This window comes from Delphinapterus leucas, unplaced genomic scaffold (assembly GCF_059928025.1).
Source record: "Delphinapterus leucas isolate spDelLeu-1000000601 "Yukka" unplaced genomic scaffold, BTC_Dleu_Yukka2 spDelLeu_asBTCV2_sq67, whole genome shotgun sequence".
Taxonomy (NCBI): domain Eukaryota; kingdom Metazoa; phylum Chordata; class Mammalia; order Artiodactyla; family Monodontidae; genus Delphinapterus; species Delphinapterus leucas.
The window spans coordinates 1,211,342-1,231,287 of NW_028322276.1; the positions used below are offsets into that span (position 1 = coordinate 1,211,342).

A 19,946-nucleotide genomic window follows, 5' to 3' on the forward strand; every position below is an offset into this window, starting at 1 on the left:
CATGATGACTTCTGGACCTTTTTCAGTTTAATTTCTTTTTCTTTGTTGGCCAAAACATTCGTTATAGCCCTGAGGTCCATTGAAGTCTAATGGGTTGAGAAATGGTATTCTAGGGCCTATAAAGCCCATCATGGGGACTTTCCTAGCATTCCAGAGGTTAGGACTTCACCTTCCAATGCAGGGAGTGCGGGTTCGATCCCTGGTCAGGGAGCTAAGATCTCACATGGCTCGCAGCCAGAAAACCAAAGCATAAAACAGTAACAATATTGTAACAAATTGTATAAAAATACTTTAAAATGGTCCACATGAAAAAAAATCATTAAAAAATTCCTTTAGAAAACCCATGATGTTACCTGCAACATTACTGTATGTATGTGCATCTGAGTGCACACACACACCCATGCAAGGGAGGGACACTGTAGCAACTATCTGATCAAAAGGGAAAATGCCATTTAGGAATTATTAGCATAAAGGATTCATGCAGGAGAAAAATAAGCTAAATCACCCTGTTCGTTCATTTATAAACTTTTCAATTATTAAATATTTAAAGAGAACTTCTGACATTTCAGAACCTGGATTGTTATGATGATTAAACTGTAAATAGCAGAACGCCTTTCTCTTCATAGAACTCTATATTCTAACGCAGGTAATAAGAATAATTTGCCAAATGAAATTCCAGAGGTTAAAAAAAAGACATATTCATACATTGTATAGTTACAAACTATCACTACTGGTCTACATTAAAAAGTTGGCACTCATAAAATAAAATTGACATTTAAAACAGTCTCAATTCTGGAACTTTGAAAAGTTATATATTTTTAGAAAGACTGCTCAGTAAAAATATTTTACAAAATTGTCAATTTTGGAAAAGCTTGTCTACATGAATTGGGGAGAGCAAAGCTAGGTTTCCTGTCTTAAGAACCAGGTTTGCTCTTCTCTATATTCCAAAATAAGTATTTTTTATATTGTTAGAATTCAAAACTACATGTTTGAAAATCAGTACCGATTTTTGTAAGGATAAAAATTCCCTGTACGTGCCTGTTAAAATTCCTTTCATTATCCATTTTATTCAAAATTCAACCGGATACCATTTTAAAGGATAACAGACAAGAGGATTGCTATCTTGCTCTTTATATTGGGCTCTTGATTTCTTTCTGATTTTTTTGATAACCCAAAGCAATCCAAAATAACACATTATTATCATAAAATCTAGAATTTCCCAGTGTGTTCTGTAGTGTATATAGTCCCAATGCGATTATATACAGTATTGGTGAATTTGAACTTAAATGTATTCCTAAATACAAAATAAAAGTCTAAAAATGCATTCACCTATATGTTTCATTATGCAATAATGCCCTTTTAAGAAAGAAATGGCTTACCAGATGCAAGAATACCTGGAAGTTGCATAATATGTTTTTATATTTAATAACAGAAAATAAGGTAATAAGTGATTTTTTTTGTTGTTATACATTTTTATATTCTTATGTAAATTACATATTCATTGTTTCATCAATGTGATTGTTTTCTGGTTTATTTTACTCTAGTGTGAATTATGGTGCATTAACTCTTGATACTTTTCTATTAGAAAATGATTCTTGATGAAATTCTTCGTGATCAATTAACTTTGGTAAACACTGCCACAGTCAAGAGATGTCGCCAAACCAGAATTTAAAGTAAATACTTTTATGGCTTACAATGTCCTATTTTGAGGCTCAGAAATATGTAGCAGTTTATGCAGTTGATGTTAATTTGTATGGGTGCTAGGTTTTAGTTACACTAATTTGTGATTATTTCTGAGATGAAAATAAAAATATCTGCCGGTGGATTCCCTTCCTCAGTGCAGGAATAACTGTGAATTAGTGTTTATTCTAACTGAGATTACTGAGAGTAATTTAACATATTTACATCTACCTAAAGTTTGTTTCCAGGGAGAAAATTCGTTAAAAGTTTAACTATTTTAAAAGTATAAATCCCAGCATATGAGTTTCAAAAAAAATTTTTTTCCCGCTTTTCTAGAGCAGGGGTTGGCAAACTTGTGTAAAGGCCAAGAGAGTAAATATTTTAGATTCGTCATAGGATGTCTGTTACTTCTACTCAGCTCAGTCATTGTAGCCAAAAAGCAGCTACAGTAAAATGTAAATAAAGGAGTATAACTGTGTTTCAATAAAACATTATTTATTGACAAGGAAATTTGAATGCTATATAATTTTCGTGCGTTGCAAATAATCTTTTTATGAATTATTTTCAGCCATTTAAATATATAAAAACCACTCTTAGCTTGCAGTTCCTACCAGCACAAGCTGGGTGTGGAATTTGGCCGATGGGATGTAGGATGCAATGGCCTGTTCTCTCGAATTACGGTGCAAACATCCCTCCTTGGAGACCAGCATTTCAAAACGAATTGATTGTACTAGCCCTCCGCCAGAAAATATGAAAACTACAATCAAAACAAAAAACAAGTTACCAAAATCTGCCCAAGATGGGAGGGGACTTATTCCTCCCCCAGGGTGCCCCCCCTGCTCATGTATGGTCCCCTCCTCTTGGCGTCCCCAGCCACCAGCAGTGAGTGAGACTGTCCTGACCCTGTGCTCCCTGTCCGGCCGCATGCATGGGGCCAAAGAGTTCCGAGCAATAGTATTTGCTGGGCACAGATCCTCCTCCATCAATTCACCACTAACTTCTGTGGCTCCCAGAGGGACAGAAAGCCGCCTTTCCAGCCCCACCCCTGGCTTGGAGTCCAGCCGCTAAGGGTCCACCTTCTCTGAGGGCTAATGGCCAGAGTCTGACAGCTGTTGTGGGTTCTGTGCACCCAAATGTGGTTGCGGCAGTGACCTGCTTTTCAACCTCACGGCCAACACCAGCGGATGACTCTGACAGTTCAAGTCACCAAATATCTTATTTTGGTAGGGGACAGAACATCTTCTACAAAACATTTATAAAGAACACTTCTGTTGCCCAGGATGGGAAATCTGGGCCCTTTCACACCAGAGACAAAGATCAAAGAAGTAGCACGCGGGGTGCACTGTGTAGTTGACCCCCGCGCTGTTGTTCCAGTGCCGACCCTGCGCGCAACGTGCAGCCAGCGAAGCGTCCCGGCGCTGCGTCCTTCGGCTCTTAAGCTACAGACCGGGAAGCACGTGGAGCCAGAAGTGGAAGCGGCCCGGTGTCCCAGGACCCGCCAGGAAAACCCGACTGCGCCTCTGGCGTCAGTGTCTCCACGGCTCCGCCTGCAGCTCGGCCGGCAGGTCCGGGAAAGCGCGACCGTGTGTCGGGCGGAGCACAGGACAGGGCTCCGGGCTGGGGCGGCGATTGCAGCTGGGTCCATCCCCGCACGAGCTCCCGCCCCCCTCGCTGACGTCGCAGGTGCTGGATGCGTGGCGGGAGCCCTGGAGGCGGCGAGGAGAGGAGCGTGGCGGCCTGCAGGCCCAGGAGACTGTCCCGCTCCTCTGCGCTCAGGAGAAGCGGCAGTCATGGGAGCACCACGGGCGGTAGAGCGGGTCCTCGGCCTGGCACAGGGCTTCCCACCGGCCGGGATCAGCCCCCCGTGGCCGGAACCGCACCTGCTTCCCTCCCTAGGCGCACATCCCAGCCCGCTGTCTCTGCCGTCGCCGAGGGAACTTGGGGTCGGAGGACAGAGAGAAGGGGTGCGATCCCAACATATCCTCTGGCACGCGGAGGCTGCCTCGTCCTCCGCACACAGGGGCCTGTCCCTGAGCTTGGCGGCGGGGCCCAGGGCCTCAGACGCGCCGGTGCCCTGGCCCTTCCCCAAGCAGAGGACCCGGTGCTCATTTTGAAAAGTATAGTAATTCCAAATTACTCTGTTGTGTAACAAGAAGTAACATAGCGTTTTAGATCAGTTATATTTCAACAGCCAACCAACAAGCAAAAAAACTCATCCAATAACAGTCCAATTTGTGGTCCACAGAGGCAGAGCGTGGGAAGGGGTGGGACTGGATGAAGGTGGCCCAAACTGCAAGCGTCCAGCCGAAAGAGAGATGAAGTACCAGGGATGCAATATAGCACATGATAAAGAAAATAAATACTTCTGTCTCCTACACATAAAACTGGTTAAGAGAATAAATTATAAGGGTTCCCATCACAAGAAAAACACATTTTTCTATTTCGCTAATTTTGTATCTATATGAGATGATGAATGTTCACTAAATTTAGTGTGATAATCATTTCATAACATATGTAAGTCAAATCATTATACACTGTAAAGTTCCTCTGTGCTCTATGTCAGTAATATCTCAGTAAAAGTGGAAGAAGGTAAATGAATAAATAAAACGATGCCCCATTGAATCTCGATTAAAATGGATGCTAAATGGAATTTTAGTGGGCATGTGCAGCAGTTTTTGTATTCTCATAAAAACCATTATTGATTTTCAAAAGTGTATTTTGTAATTGAACAGTTAATTTAAAATAGTTATTTCATAATATTTTGAACAATTATCTTGGCTGTTAGAAATGGAAATCTATCTTTATTCTTCCCAAATCTTGCAGAATAGCTTTTCAAAGGTTCAGAATTTTGTAAAATATTTTTTTAAAGCCCAGTCTTTTTGACAATTTTTGGCCTTCCAAAGTTCTATCATGACACTGTTATAAATCTCAATTTTATTTTTTAAAGTGGCAACTTTTCTTTGTAAATAGTAGCAAGCATTTTGTAGTTACACAATTTGTAAACCCTTATGTATGTTTGATTTTCAATATCAGAAATTTTATATTGCAGTGTATTTGAACTGACTGCGTTAGAATGTAGAGTTCTACGAAGATAGGAACATTGTATTATTTACAATTTAGTCCTCATAACAAGCCAAGTTCTGAAATCCTGGAAGCTTTCAGTAAATATTTGTTAATAATTGAAAATTTGATAAATTAATGACTAAGGTATCTTGGATGCTCTCTCTCCTGATGACACATTTATACCATTGATTCCAGACTCACATTTTCTCTTTAGGATCAGATGGATGCTCTATGCTCTCTCCCTTGCTTGCATGTTTGTTTGTGTGCGTGTGCATGTACACAGACAGGAGCACAGACACACAAATGTTGCAGGCAACATCCCATGCTTTATAGACCCCTACAATACCATGCTTTCACCCATTAGACATCCGTGGACTTTAGGGTTATAATGAATGTTTTTAGACCAACAAAGTAAAAGCAATGTATCTGAAGAGGAGCCCGACCTTATCAGGAAGCCCCTACCCTCTCCAAATCTGAAAATGGAACTCTCCATGTCTGCAATGATTTATTTTATTTTATCTTACCTTATTTTATTTATTGGGGGTATAGTTGCTTTACAATATTGTGTTTCTGGAATGGTCTCCCACCTTCTTGATTCTGACATATCTATCTGTTCTAGGTGGGGGAAAAAACATTTTGGATAAAAAATTCTGTTGCAGGAATAAACCCCTGCCTGACTGAATTCTTGGAATTTTCATGGCCGGGTCCACAAATTCTCTAGGACTAGGACTCTTGTGAAAAATTAAATTTATTTGTAATTCAATTTTAAGTCATGAGAGGCACATTAATAGAAAATATAAATGGAATAGAATAATTGAAGCACCAGATTTTACAGTGTTTTGAGACAGAGGCCTTCTCACCTTGTGAGTTCATCAGTGTGAATAAAAGTTAAGGCTCTGCTGAAGTGTGTCCCACATTTATCACATTAAGCGTTCTCTCCAGTGTGAGTTTCTGGTGTATTTAAATATGAGGCTCCAGCTAAACTATCCTCCATGTTTATAGCATATATAGGGGTTCACTACAGGGTGAGTTTTCTCATGTCATCTAAGGTTACAGCATTGTCTACAAGCCTTCCCACATTGATGAGACCTGCATGGTTTCACTCCAGTCTAAATTATCTTATGTTAATTCAATGATGAATAAAGGCTGAAGGCTCTTCCAAATTGATTGCAAGCATAGGGTTTCTGTCCTGTGAGAGGTCACTCATGTGGCGTGATAGTTGAGTTCTATGTGAAATCTCCTCATATTTGTTACATTCAGTGGGCTCTTCTCCAGTGTGAAGTCTCTGCTATTGATAAAGAAAGGAAAGACTGTTAAAAGTTTGCTCACATAAAATTCATTTCTTTAGTTCTCTACACATGAATTCTAGGCTGCTCCCTCAGTGATGGTCTCCACTAACTACCCTCCCCCACCATGTTACTTATATTCACGTAGAGTCTCACTTTGCTGAATTCATATAGATTTTTCTAATTTGTAGCCTCTCACAGCCATCGTTTTCTGATTAAGTTTTAGGTCTTCTTTATTTTTCAAACACTATATATACGAGCTACATTTAAGCAACTGCCCTTTTGAAACTCAAGGTACAGTTTTTTGGGGGGGAAAAATGGTTCCAAATGCAAACTATTCAAAAACCTCTGCCGGGCCAGCGTTTAAGTCCACTTTCAGTCAGATGGTTGGGCTGAATTCCTCTTACCCTAAGATCATGTCTCTAATGTGGACAGTGGGGTTTATCCTCATAAACTTACTATTGACCTTCAGATAAATGGCTTCTTCCTGAAGCTACTGTCTGTGAACATGTTTAAAATGTTGATCTTTAACACAGAGAAAAGGTATGAAATGGAGCAATATATAAGAAATTGGAAACATATTATAGGATATTGACAATTAGAATATATCTTTAAGGGTAAAACAAACGAAAAATAAAATGGGTGGGTTGTTGGCGAGATAAAGATGAGGAAAAGCACCGAAAGGGAGGGACTGAAACAATGGGTGCTGCGTTGACGTTTAGCACCAGTAGCCACAGAGCCATCCTTTCCTCTAAGGCCAAGGAATATGCAGGTTAGATCAATAAGATTGATACGTTCACAGAATTGTGACACTGTCGGAGGGATTTTTCTACACTGACTTCAACAAGATTCCAGAGACATTTCACTCAAAGAAACCTGCAATTGACATTAATCCAGTTCTGGATGAAGTTCACAGTCACATGTCTTGAAAATCAGTGATTCCTAAAAACATGCAGAACATTCTGGTTCAGGCTGCCCCGTTTACCCAAATGTCCAGAGGTGATGGTCGAGGGTGACAGTACTGAGAATAGGTAGCTGTGTGTATCAAAAGCTCAAACCTGTTTGACGTCAAGTCCAATGTTACTCTGGGCTGACTTGGCGTATGCCTTTCAGTTGCATCACAGAGATGGGCACACTCTGAATACAGAGTGACATTCATGGTAAAGGAGTATCACATGAGGGGTGGTGTGAAATAACCTGCACAGTCCACAAAAGAATGTTAATTCTGAGCTGACTGGCAATTAAAAAACGTGTACTTGGGATTTCATAAATATCCCTGCTCCCCACTACTTTCAGTTAAATCTACGGACTTAGCACAAGACAGGCAATATACGTGTTCTGCCACTTATCAGCAGTGACTACAGGCAAAGTATTCCCCAATACATACCTCACTGTTCTCATGTGGGAAATACGTTAATAACCTCTCACGAGAGTTGAGTGATTAAGTGAGCTGACATGACATGTTTGAACATAACAAAACCCAATAAATAAAAGCTACAGGTGAATTAGTCATTAAAAAGTCAGAGAGCCTTGATGCAATGTCCACCATTTTGTGTGAGTGAACAGACTGTGTATACAACTTGGGGTCCGCAGTCGCTGCCTACCTAACCTCAACACAGAGCATGCATTCATCACCAGATATGAGGACAGACGGGCTCAACTTTACAAGCCAGCGGTCCCGGGGTTGCCAAACTGTAAGATGATCCCCAACTGACCTTTCCTGTGGGTTGAGGTCCCTCTTTCCCTCCTGGTTTCCTGGGACCTCACCGCTTTGACTATCATTGTCTCTCCTGTAGCTTCCTCCTGTCATGCCTGCTCAGAGACTAATCGGAGACTCTCGATGGTTCAGGCCTCTCCAGGGCTTCACATATCGCCACAGTTTTCTAAGTGTTCCTCTTCTACTATATCCTACTCAATGCACCAATTAAGGGAAAAATGCTTTCTGGAAAGTGCTTCCAGTTTCTGAACAAAGGTACCTAAACAGGGGGGAAATGGCTGGTTTGGAACAAGAATGAAAGGGAATATTTTGTTGTGACTTTTTAGAGTTTTCAAAATAGTCAATTGTATTCTCAGAAAATAGATTAAAAATTGGAAAAACAAAGAAAGAAAAAGCAAAATTGGCTCCACTGTCCTCTCTGGGCCAGTCCTGCTGAAGGGCTTCTTCTCTTTCTCCTGCCCCCTCAGCCCTGCACAGCCGTCTAGCCAGCATCTCTGACCCTGGACGTATTGATCTCACCTGTCCACACACCTCCTCCCCTGCCAGACCTTGAACTTCTGCTCTTGCTCATCCCTCCACTTGTGTCCATCACATGACAGAGCTCACTGCATTGCCGACTCGCTTATGGAGTGAGTCACACCCCCGTCAAACCCATGACTGAGCGGAGAGAAATACAACCTCTCACGTGCCCTCTTTACCAACACAGCTTTCATGGAGTCTGGAGCACGTCGGTATAAATGTTGGAAAGGAGACGGTTGCTGTATTAGCCCTTGCCCTACTCCACCATCCTCACAGAGATGCCAGACGACAGGACTAGTGCTCAGAGACTTGACTCCCACCAGGATACACTTAGAGCACTCAGTCCAAGTGGTGACACCTTTCTATCCACCGGAAAGAGAGTTACCATTTCAGGAGAAAAAAAAGTCCCCACTCACCTGGGGACACATTGCCAAGAACTCAGCTGCTAGTAGTCTCTCTCAGAGACACTGTTTACTCTAAGCAGGAAAGTCCAAGGAAAGAGAAGAAAGCCATGAGACTTGAATCCTATCTAGAGTTTTCAGACCTAAGAGTAATGAACCCATAAATCTTTACCTGGGAGTGAACAACCACCCCACCTGCAAATGTGAACTGGTCTATGAGAAAAGAGGAGTAATCTTGTTTCCCACGGTCAAACTAAGCAGGCTTTGGCTACTGCTTCTCATAAGGGAAATATTAGTATCCCAAATTTATTTATTAGGAAATAAAAATCAAAGAGTTTTTAAAGGTAATTAACCCATGATATTCCAAGTTATTATTCAGTTTCCTCTCTCGCCCCAAATGCTAGGAGAACCTCCAGTGCACTGACCCCACTCTCCTAACATGTGTGCCAACCGTCTTCATTTTTATTCCAAATTAATCAAATCAAGTGATTTCAACATATAGTTATGAAGACCAACAATTTCCATATTCCCCTTTCCATATTCCTTCTAAATTCATCACATTTGCTGGTCAAGACTCCAATCTTTTAGGGCTCCAAGTACCTGCTTCTTCCATGACTGAATCTAACTAGGATATTAAATCTGGTGGGGTTCGCAAACCTCCCAACATCTTTCAAATATCGCTGGCCATTGTACTATATCTAGATGATTCAGTCTTATTCTATGCCTCACAAATATTTCAGACCTTCTCCATATCTTTTGATTTTTAATCGTTCTCAGTACTTTCGCCACTTTCCACAAAAGGGACCACTTTCTACTAGACAGATTAATCAAATAATTTGAGGAAATCCTTCAGCTCACTGTCACAAAATCTACAAATATTCCTCACGGTTTATTCCCAAGCCCATAGTAAGAATTGAAGAATCATCTCTTCCTTGGCCAAGCCCATTTTCTCCAATTGTATTCTTTTCTCTCCTGCTTCCCTGGAAACTTCATGTAATTGATTATAATTTAATTATTATTTACCTTGGTATTAAAATACAAATGCTATAAAACCCTAAAAATATCTTCCTTGAATGTTTGATATCATCAAACAACACCAGTCCTTATATAAAGCCACACAAAACCACAGCCTGATGGGTTGTTGGTAGGTTAAACATATTTATATAAAGACTAATCCTCCAGCTGCAATTCTCTTCCCAGAACTGGTCACAATTCACAAAACAGTGAGACCTCCGGCCAAGGCATCAAGACTGCTTTTGGAGGTTTTTAGAATATTAGCAAATTAAAGGAATCTCTTATACTTTCCTTACATATATGTAAGTGGTTAACGTGTTGAGAAGGAAAAGTTTGTGTCAGGGAAGTTGTTCCTTGATTAGATTTATCCTGATTGGCATCCAGATTAAAGGAGTTATTTCTTTATGATTATAAAATATATGAGGTTATCAGATCTATTAACAGGAGCCCGCAGACAATTCTATGCCTGATTCTATAGAAAGAGACTAAAACTTTGAACTCAGGAGTGTGGTAGTTGTATACTCAAGTAAAGACACAAACTCAGTTTTCCCACACATTCTGTTTCTGGTGATTACTAAATAAAATTTTCCCCAGGAGGAATCAAAGTCATTTATTATTCAAAGAATTATTAATTTAAAGATAGTTTTTTAATTTGATTAAAGAACATTGGTCACAGGCCATCTGAGAGTAGATTAGGTTACTGTGTACATGGAATTTCTGTGCATTTACAATTCTTATGTAATAGTCAAGAGAAACTTGCTTTATGACTCTACAGTTTACTTTTCTGCAATTTGTGCAGAGAGGAAAACAGGAGAAAAAGAAAAGAAAAAAATGATGAGTAGAGATATCGTGAAATATTACGTGTGTTGCCTGTAGGTTCTATTCAAGACAACAGAGAGAGGAGAGTTACTTAGCTAGTAATTTAAAGAAGGAATCTCTGAGGCACTGACATTTAACCTGAAAGTGAAGCAGTGTAAGTGTAGCTGGAACTATGTATGTGTATATCAGGGAGGTGATGAACAGAGATGAGAGCGCTCATTGTAGAGATAAAATCGATGCTTGGTTCTGTTTGTGTGGTTCTGGGACGTTATGTCAGTGACTGAGCCCCAAATAATTAGTGGAGCCGCTATCTGAGACTGCAGACGAGAGGAGTAGTAGTTTTTATTTGGGGAGGAAGTTCCTGGCTTCTGTCTGATATACATTTCATTGTAGGTGTCTGCTTCCCATGCAATTATGGATGAGACCTCAGAAATGAAATCTAGCATTCGTTTTTATGCATTGTTATCATAGTGGTAACAGGAGAAGACTGAATAATTATAACAGTTTTCGAAGATGGTGTATATAGTAAAAAGAGAGAAGAGGGCTACAATGGAGTCTTGAGATGTTGAAATAGTATTGTTTGAGGAGAACTGCGCACAGTACTGGCAGGAACTGACTAGTTTAAAGGCAGTGGGGAGTTTGTGATGTCAGAGGACCTTGGAAATATAAATTTCCTGACGGAGGTCATAGTCCAATTCTGCTTGGGTCCAAGTAAAATACTGAGAAACATTCATTGGATTTAATCACGGAGAGATAACTATAATGTTATAAAGGTTTATGTATATGCAAGTCAGCAGTAACAGGGAGATCATCCCTAGTAAATCAGACTGTGGGAGGGGCGCCCAGAGATTGTCACTAATCCAGCACTGCACTTTCAGTTTACTTTGGAAGGAGGAAATTCATTGGGCAGGAACTAGAGATATATTGGTTCAGAGATTTTGTTTCAAGAATGAAGAAACTGAAAAAGATGAAAGGGAATGGACTGGGAAGAGATGGGTGTTCGCTGGTAGAAGAGCTTCAGTTTACAATTAATAATAAAACATCCTCCAGAGAGCAGGAGAGAAGGGGATACATTTGAGAAAAATGGGCTTATCGAGGCGTAGAAATGACTTTCAGTTTCAACAGGAGTGGCATAGCCAATGGGTGAAGATTCAGGAATAGGTGTTAACTTCATGATAGTGAGCTGACACATTTCTTCGAATATTCTACTTCATCTGCATGGTAGGAGGTGAGCACAGTGTTGAAAGTGAGGGAAGGTGAGAATTTCAGGGATTCAAAAAAACAAGGGAAACATTCGAAGTGTGTGCAAAGCATGGGAGAATGGTTTATGATCACGTCCTGGTAGGATGCCAGATATTTATAAAACTCATTGGGAGATACGTATGAGAGATGCAGCCATAGGAAGCGGATTTTTTTGTCATCTCTCATTGGGGCCTTGATCATCAGCTGTGCTGAGAAGTCAGAGGGACCTGAGAATTGTTCCATAAAACTTAGGAGACATGGGAATGATCGGGAGGCTGGGTCAATGCACTGGAGGATTCCTGTGTTGGGAGAACCTAAGCACGGTAGTCATTGTGTGAACAGACTGGAGGGGAGGTGTTATGATAACAGGGAGGATTCCAACCACTGATTTGATAGGTGACATATCCAGGTGAAATTTGAATCTGGGATCCACACCTCAACACCAGCATATTTAGGAATTTGAGATTCAGAAACAGCCTGAGCTACGTTTGAATTCTAGCTCTGTCATTTCCTAGCTGCATGATCTTCTCACAGAAGCAAAATTTCAGAACCTAGCTTATGTTACTTGTTAAAAGGTAACTAATCTATAAGTAACAGGGTTGTACTAAAGATAAATGAGCAAACGTAGGTAAATCTCAATCACAGGGTCTCAAAAGGAATGTTTTCTCTTCAGGATCTCAGGATCAAAGGGTTGTGATCCACGCCTCTTCCTGACACATTATCAGTATTTGTCTATGCAGTAGTTAATGATGAACATTGACTTAGGTAGCACTTGACACTTGACACATACTTGGCTATAGAAAAATTATGAAATGAAGAATGTTTCTCCCCATGACATTTAGTAGGACAGAACTCCACCTACTCTTTCACTAATGTATCGGAAGGTGTCGACTAAATTTCACCCCAAATTAAACTTCACTCTATATTTGATGAGCGTGTCTGCCCTGTGTGGATTGTGGTACCCAACAGTGGGCTTATGATGTACGTACTCCTGCTGCTTTCCTGTGCAAGAGGTTTTTAGCCCTGATTTGTGTGACAAGACCTTCCAACAAGACATGAGTCCCTGGATTGTTTTCCCCACCATGAAGTAGATCCAAAGTGGCCTGGCCACATGGTCCAAGGCCTTGGAGGGCAGCAATAGGGCTGAGGTTCTCATGTTGCCTGATTCCCACATGGGGAGGAACCAAGGTGACTGAGGGCAAGGGCATCCGGGTTGTGGGGAGAGGGCACAGCAGGGAGGGTGGGGCCTCTGAAGCACTGGGGCGGGTGTTGGAGAAAAAATCCTGGTGCGTTTGATCAAGGATTATTTCATGAAACATTTGAGAGTGTTGTTCTTTCTGTGGAGTCAACATTCCCCAACTGATCATTGTGCGGGTTTCCTGCAGTTTGGTGTAACTCCTAGGAACTGAACATTAATGAAATAACTCTGAAAAAGTACAACACCCAAGGATTTTCATGTTTTATGTGTAAATGAAAATATTACTGTCTTGATTATGTGCAGTAGCCTACACTGCCTTATTTTTGACCCTGGAGAGAGGGGGGTTCACCATATCTACACACGCCTGGGGGTTAGGTAATAGAGCTCATTCCCAGGTGGGTGGCTGGGGATACATGCCTGGCATGCCTAACAATGCTTTAAATGCCTGGATTCTCTTGGTTGATTTCCCTTTCCTCATCTTTAACTGCTCAGGTTTTCAACTGACCCTGCATAAGTATGCAGAGGCGGACAAGTGTTGGCTGAGTTCCTTACAATGAAACAACAGGCGAGAAGAGACTTATTTTTATTCTTGAATTGGTCCGTCTTTTGCCAAATGGTCAGGTTTCTCCTTTTGGCCTGGATCTTCTAAGTGCACCCATGAAATACTAATGCCAGTTATGTTCACCACCCTGTTAGGGAGACTGATGTGGAAATAATCTCCTTCCGTCATTCACACCCACTTGTTCCAGACTCCATTAATGCTGTGACTTCACAGAACACACGGGAGAGATTTTCACTAAAAACAATAAATACAGCCCTTAGGCTCAGTAAAGAAAAACTCCCTAATTACCATGTGAATGACTACAACAGCCTTAGGTGTGTGGTGAACACAGGTGATAGTAATGAGAGAAACAAGTTTGCAGACCCGGGGTGGGGGTGGAGGGTGGAGCAGATGTGAAAGGTGCTGGGGTGGAGGTGGGTGCTGGACAACAAAGAGTAATGAGGAATTATTGACTATTTCTAATTTTTAAAATATTAAACTTTTTATAGACTATATTTGAACATTTTTAAGTCTATAAAAGAAGATAAATAAAATTTCCTTCCTTCACAATAACTCAATTATCCTATGTGTACTTTTCTTTTTAAATAGTTTCCTATTTTATTTATTTTTGGCTGTGTTGGGTTTTTGTTGCTGAGCACGGGCTTTCTCTACTTGCTGCGAGCAGGGGCTACTCTTCGTTGAGGGACACGGGTTAGTCATTGCGGTGTCTTCTCTTACTGCTGAGCACGGGCTCCAGGGGCGCATGCTCAGTAGTTGTGGCTCCTGGGCTTGGCCGTTCCACGGCACGTGGGATCCTCCCAGACCAGGGATCAAACCCATGTTTCCTGCATTGGCATGTGGACTCTCAACCACTGCGCCACCAGGGAAGTCCCTCCCTATGTGTTCTTCACCTTTGTTCAAACTTGAAAATTGAATGTAACATATGCAGATTATTATTTTCCTAATTGTAACTGTGTATTGAGGAGAAAGTGTATGACAGACAGAATGAAATATAGGGCACTGGACAGGAAATGACGCATTAGGGAGCTCGAAGCCCTCACTCCCCGCCAGTAACATCAATACAGCCACCAGGATTTTTCAGCACAGGGGACCCAAGAAGTGGCAACAATGATCTGTTTTCTGCTCCCAGCACTCTCAGACCTGGCAGCAGTATGGATTACCTGCCGATATGTGTGTGTGCGTTTCTTTTTTCTTCGTGCCACAGCTGGACTTGCTGATTGAGCCTGCGTGTTTTTAGAAAGCAATGGCCATGCTGCGCTAACAATACAGTGGACCCTCCATCGCTCTTGTGTCTTTGGGTGTTGAGTGCACACAAAATTTGTATGATGGATCCAGGCGCAAACTTCCAGCTGTCCTCTTGGCTCATACCTGCTATGTCAGGGGAATGTTCTTCCCTTGGGAAATCAGCTCAAAGCTTTTGGAGAGAAAGGCTGCACAGGTGTAGGTTGGGGCGAGCAACCCTCGGCATGGACGACTGGGCAAACCAAGTGAATTGCTAAGGGTTCCTGATACGAGGAAACAGGCTGAGGACATAGGGAGGCCAGGCCTGCAGAGTGAAAGTTCTTCTTGCCTGTAGGTGGCTCTGGGTGTGGGTGGAGGAGAGATTGAGGGGCTGAGATGCCAGCTGCCTGTCCCAGGACTGCAGAAGGAGGGGGCAGAAAAGCAGGAAGTGTGGCTCATGTTTGTTTCTGACACACTCATCGTTCTGGTTCTTGACACCAGGCTATAAGGAGGAATTTACTCTTGTTTTGCAAAGTTGCTTTACCTATTCCAATCCTCTACTTTTCCATTTACTCTTTTCAAAAGATATATATAAACTCGCTATTTTCATTAGACAGCTTGTCATCAACATTTTATCCAAGTCAATACCTATACATCTAGCTCATTTAAAAAATATATCAATAAATCAAAGCACAAAGTGATAGTACTGTATTGTCTGAATGTACTTGAAATTTACTTACCTGGTCCCTCTCAATGGCTGTTTCCTAAATGTTCTGTTCTTAAGTAATACTGATATCAATATTCTTAGTACACATGTATTTGCACAAATACAAATGTTCCCACCTACCCACTTCTTGTCATTTGACTTTGCTTGTGGAATATGTAAAGATCAGTTAGGTGGTCAGGTTATCAATCGTTTCCTTTATGGCTTCTGGGCCCTGGTTTTTATGTTTTAGTAACATCTCCACTCTGCAATTACAGAATAAAATGTCGTCCATGTTTTCTATTGGTACGTTCATGGTTTCAGTTTACAGTTCACGCAGTCCATCCCCCTGCAGAATTTTCCTTGTTTACAGCGGCCGGCGGCCCAGGAATAGCGTGAAGAGCGCGTCTCCTTCGCGGCAGCCTCCCGGCACCATCTTCGCAGCTCCTCGTCCCCCGTCTGCTGCCGGGGTCGCGCCGTGTCGTGCCGAGCCGGGCGCCCCGAGACGAGCTCGGGCGTTTGCGCGGCCGGCACTGCGCCCTCGCCGATCGGCGATCGGGATCCGGCCCGGGGACGTTCGAGCTGGTTGTCGGGCGCCACCTGGCGGCCGCTTTTATATCGTCCCTTGTCTCCGGAGCTTCGGCGATCTTTGCGAGGGCTGACATTCGGACGGCGGGCGCGAGGCAGCGTTCCGGGAGGCCGGCTATGCGTGTGGCGACTGTCCCGGTGGTCCCGGGACATGGGCTCCTCCTGCGGTCGCTGGAGATTGGGTGTGTAGGTGTGTGAGGCAGTGATCGTTGCCGCGCTTCCTAGGTGAAAGTGAGGGTTGCCTGGCTTGGTCGACCAGCAACCGCCCGTGCCCCTCCAGCCACGGGAACTGAGCGGACTCGAACCTACCTGGGCAGCCTGCCGCGTTGTGTACGGAGAGGGTCTTGCGAGCCCTCCGGGGCGCCTGAAGCTTAATGGTCCGTCCTTCTGAGCCACTTTAGGAGCGTTCATTTTCTACCACTTCGGTCCACCAGCGTCCCACTCCGGACGTGGGGAACGCACCGGGCACGGGCTTTGAGGCCGTTGGAGGGCCCGATATGCTTGTTGGCTGGCGCGCTTGGGTCCCGGTCTCCGGGGCATGGGCGCTTGCTGCTCTCGCGGGATTTGGACGTGTAGACATGTGTAGTGTGAGGCCGGCGCTGCGCTCCCTAGAAATCGTTGAGTGGTGGGTCTGGGCGGTTCGACCGGCACTCCCTTGCGCGTGAAACGCCCACATTGAAGCACGTGGCCAAGAGAGGGTATCCATCCCCGGAGTCGTCCGTGTGGCCATGTGGTAGTACTTTCGCTTTCCTAGTGTCGCCTGAGAGTGGTTCAAAGTCTCCTACGGACGTGGACGCCGCCAAGTTTCCGCCGGCCTTCTCTCTTGATCCTGTTCGCCCTTATTTCCAAATATGTTTTTCTCCGCAGTGGGTAGGGACCGAATGGCGTAACGCGGAGGCACTGGAAGTGCGACCCCTGCCTTCACGTCCTCCTTCACAAGGGACCGCGACGTCCTGTCCAATAGGACGCCCGGTGCTGCTTCTTGGCCGCCTTGGGGAAACGGTGCGTCCCGGTCCCGTCGCCGTGGTGGAGCTCCTCCCCTGCGGCCACTTTCTCCGAAATCCGCGAGAAGCGGTCATGGGGCTCCGCAGACGGTATTCCCCTGCAGGACGAGGTGCGTCTACGGGGTAGCGCCCGGCGTCCCACTTCTGTTGGCCTCGTCGGCGAAGCGCTTGTGTGGACCAGGTCCTCTCACCACAGGTGACAGCAAGGACAGCCTCGGGCGAGCGGGGAGGGCGCTCCAGGCGCAGCCACGGTCCCGCCTGTGGCTTGGTGGTCGGAGAAGCCTAACAAATGGGGAAATGGGGAGTTGCCTGGGGCGTCTGGTGATGGTCGTGAGGAGGCACGAGGCGATGCGCGGTCCTGTGTGGGCGCGGTTGTCAGAGGCTCCTCGTGAGAATCTCATACCGGTATGGTCTCTGAACGCGCGTGTGGACGAGGAGACAACTCGGGGAGAGAAATGTGACCTGTGGTGGTCCAGAGGGGATGAGTGCGGAGGGGTGGAGGTGCACCTTCTCTTCCGTGCCATCCAGATCTACCCCGGTGGTTTTGCCTCCATTTGCTTGTTACCTGGCGTCTGCTGCTGCAAGGACGACTAGATGACCATACAGCGTTGTCCTGGCAAGAAACAATTTGTGACTTGAGAATTTGTTTGGAGATCCACTAGTGTAGACACTGGTGGAGTGAGAAATTCTACAGAACTGAAAATTACTATTGTCGTTACTCAACAGTATTGTGATTACCATTGTTTGTAATTAGTGATAAAACTGAGTAAAGTTGAGTCACACAGTAGCTGATTAATTGAAGATGATCAAAGGGGGGATTTCAGTATTTCTAAAGCCTGCTATAAATGGGCAGAGGGCAAGGTGGAGACAGCAGGTATGTGCCAGGTAAGGCTGTGACGGGTGTGAGAATAAAGAGAGGTGCTGAGAAGATTATGGAGGGTTTCTGAATGGTACAAGAGGCTGGGAAGCATTCTTAAAATGGGGGGGGGATAGATCTGATAAGTTGCAGTTTACAGAAAGAGAAAGGCTCATTGCTAGTCTCCACAGAAGGATTCAGCAACAGAGTATCTTATCAAATGCTCTGAGAAACACTCCAGGTTATAAATCCTTTAGAAACATACCCTACACATTCGCTAGCAGCAGAATTATGCATGGCTGCATTGTTTGTAATATACAGATTATTGAATAGCAGCGTTCATCCCAACGTGGATTGGCAAAGTGCATTATAGTACATCATCCATTCAGTGCACTGTCGTGCAGGAAACGATGTCTTGATAGAGGATAATTGGCAAGATACTGTCAAATGAATAAAAGCAAGCTATAACAACACCGTGCCTAGTGTTCTATTTGTGTTTTTAATTAGGGTGCCAAGGAGAAATGTATATTCATATTTGCTTGTATGCACATAAAGACACTCTGGAAATTTGCCGTGGAAAACCAGATACATGGCTACCTGTGGAGGGCAGGGGCTCCTGGGCAAAGAGGGGGAGGCGGTGCGGGGCACAATGTAATGCAATTTTCAGGATCTTCAACCATGTTACATGTATTACAACCTCTCTAGAAATCGAATTTTTTAAACCTCCAAGGGTTAAAATGCATTTACTATTTCTACCGAATGAGTACATGTCAAGTGTGTTTTACCACGGAGCTATGCTTTCTCTAAAATGTCTACTCGAGCCTTCCATGGTGATTTTGACTATTTTCCCTTACTTTGGTAGGAGACAAAGAAAACCAGTGGAATCATGGCTGTGTAGTTCATCAGCCCCTGCAGTGGTTCCCCTGCGTTTTTCTTTCAAATACTTGATACACTGTGTTTTTGGGTGGTATTTTCATAAGTTTTATTTGCAAGGAGGAGGATAGAGGAGAAATAAAGCTGTATTAGGGTTTTGCTAGGGTTGCCAGAACAAGATAGTGCAGACTGGGAGGCTTAATTTTCTCACAGCTCTGGAGGCTTTGAGTCCAAGATCAAGGTGTCTACAGCTTCAGTTTCTTCTGAGGCCTCTCTCCCTTGCTTGCAGATGGCCGCATTCTTGCTGCATCTGCAGATGGACTTAACTCTATGAGCTGAGTGTGCATGGCTGTGTCCTAATCTTCTCACAGGGGCACAGCTCTGGATTAGGGCTCACCCACGTGACCCACTTTAACTTCATCATCTCTCGTAAGGCCCTATTCCCAAATACAGTCACATTCTGAGGTACAAGCGTCTGGACTTCAATATGTGAATTTATAGGGTTTTTCAGTTCAGACCTTAAGGAAGCTGCTCCCCGTTGGTTGAAGCAGAAATCTCGGAGGAGAGACGAGTCTTCCCACATGGCCTAGAACTTCTTGACACAGCCAAGTCATGACCCATAAGCCTGATTCCGTGGTTTAACCTGTCTCTGTGACAGAGAGTTTAGGTCAGGGAATGACTAAGGAATTACGTCCTTAGTACATTGTCACTAAATATTTCTGCCTTTTAGAGGCCAGGTGTTCACAAAAGTAAAGAAGTTATGTTTTGCTCAGCAAGTTCTCGGCCTTGGAAGTACACAACGCACTGAGGAATCAACCTAAGTGTCTCCCATATCCTGAGGAGGCCACGGACACAGGAGCAGGAGACAGCCATTAGAGGCCACAGCCTCACTGGAAGCAGGTGCATCACCAGTTTAGTTCAATCAGATCTATGTTCTAGGTGCTGAGCTTGAGGAAGGTGTCAGTCCTGGGACACTGTGGACACGGTGCAAAAAATTACCTTAAACCCTGAGTCATACTTAAATAGAAAAAATGGGAGATATTCTTATTGCCTCCACTGAGCTATATACTTGGTGAAGGTGGTTATGTTATACATTTCACCTCTTAGTCTCGAGAAAATTCCACATGCTGGAATCCTGGAGACTCTCAATAAATATTTGTTACTTTAATGAGTGGTGTGTGAGAGAGCTGATTTTTCTTG

At 43.6% G+C, this 19,946-nt stretch overlaps 1 protein-coding gene across 9 annotated transcripts in view; it reads right to left on the bottom strand.

Moving 5' to 3' along the window:
- Positions 1-5,473: 5,473 nt before the first annotated feature.
- The window catches only part of LOC111171160 (uncharacterized), a 41,252-nt gene continuing 26,779 nt past the window's right edge, over positions 5,474-19,946 (bottom strand). For 5 of the 9 annotated variants that reach the window (XM_089906111.1, XM_089906108.1, XM_089906109.1 and 2 more), the window contains one exon: positions 13,944-17,630. In XM_089906111.1, coding sequence (XP_089762237.1) covers positions 15,738-16,424 — 687 coding nt within the window. In that variant the 5' untranslated portion in view covers positions 16,425-17,630 and the 3' untranslated portion in view covers positions 13,944-15,737. The other 4 variants (XR_016391716.1, XR_016391714.1, XR_016391715.1 and 1 more) reach the window with 4 other exon arrangements.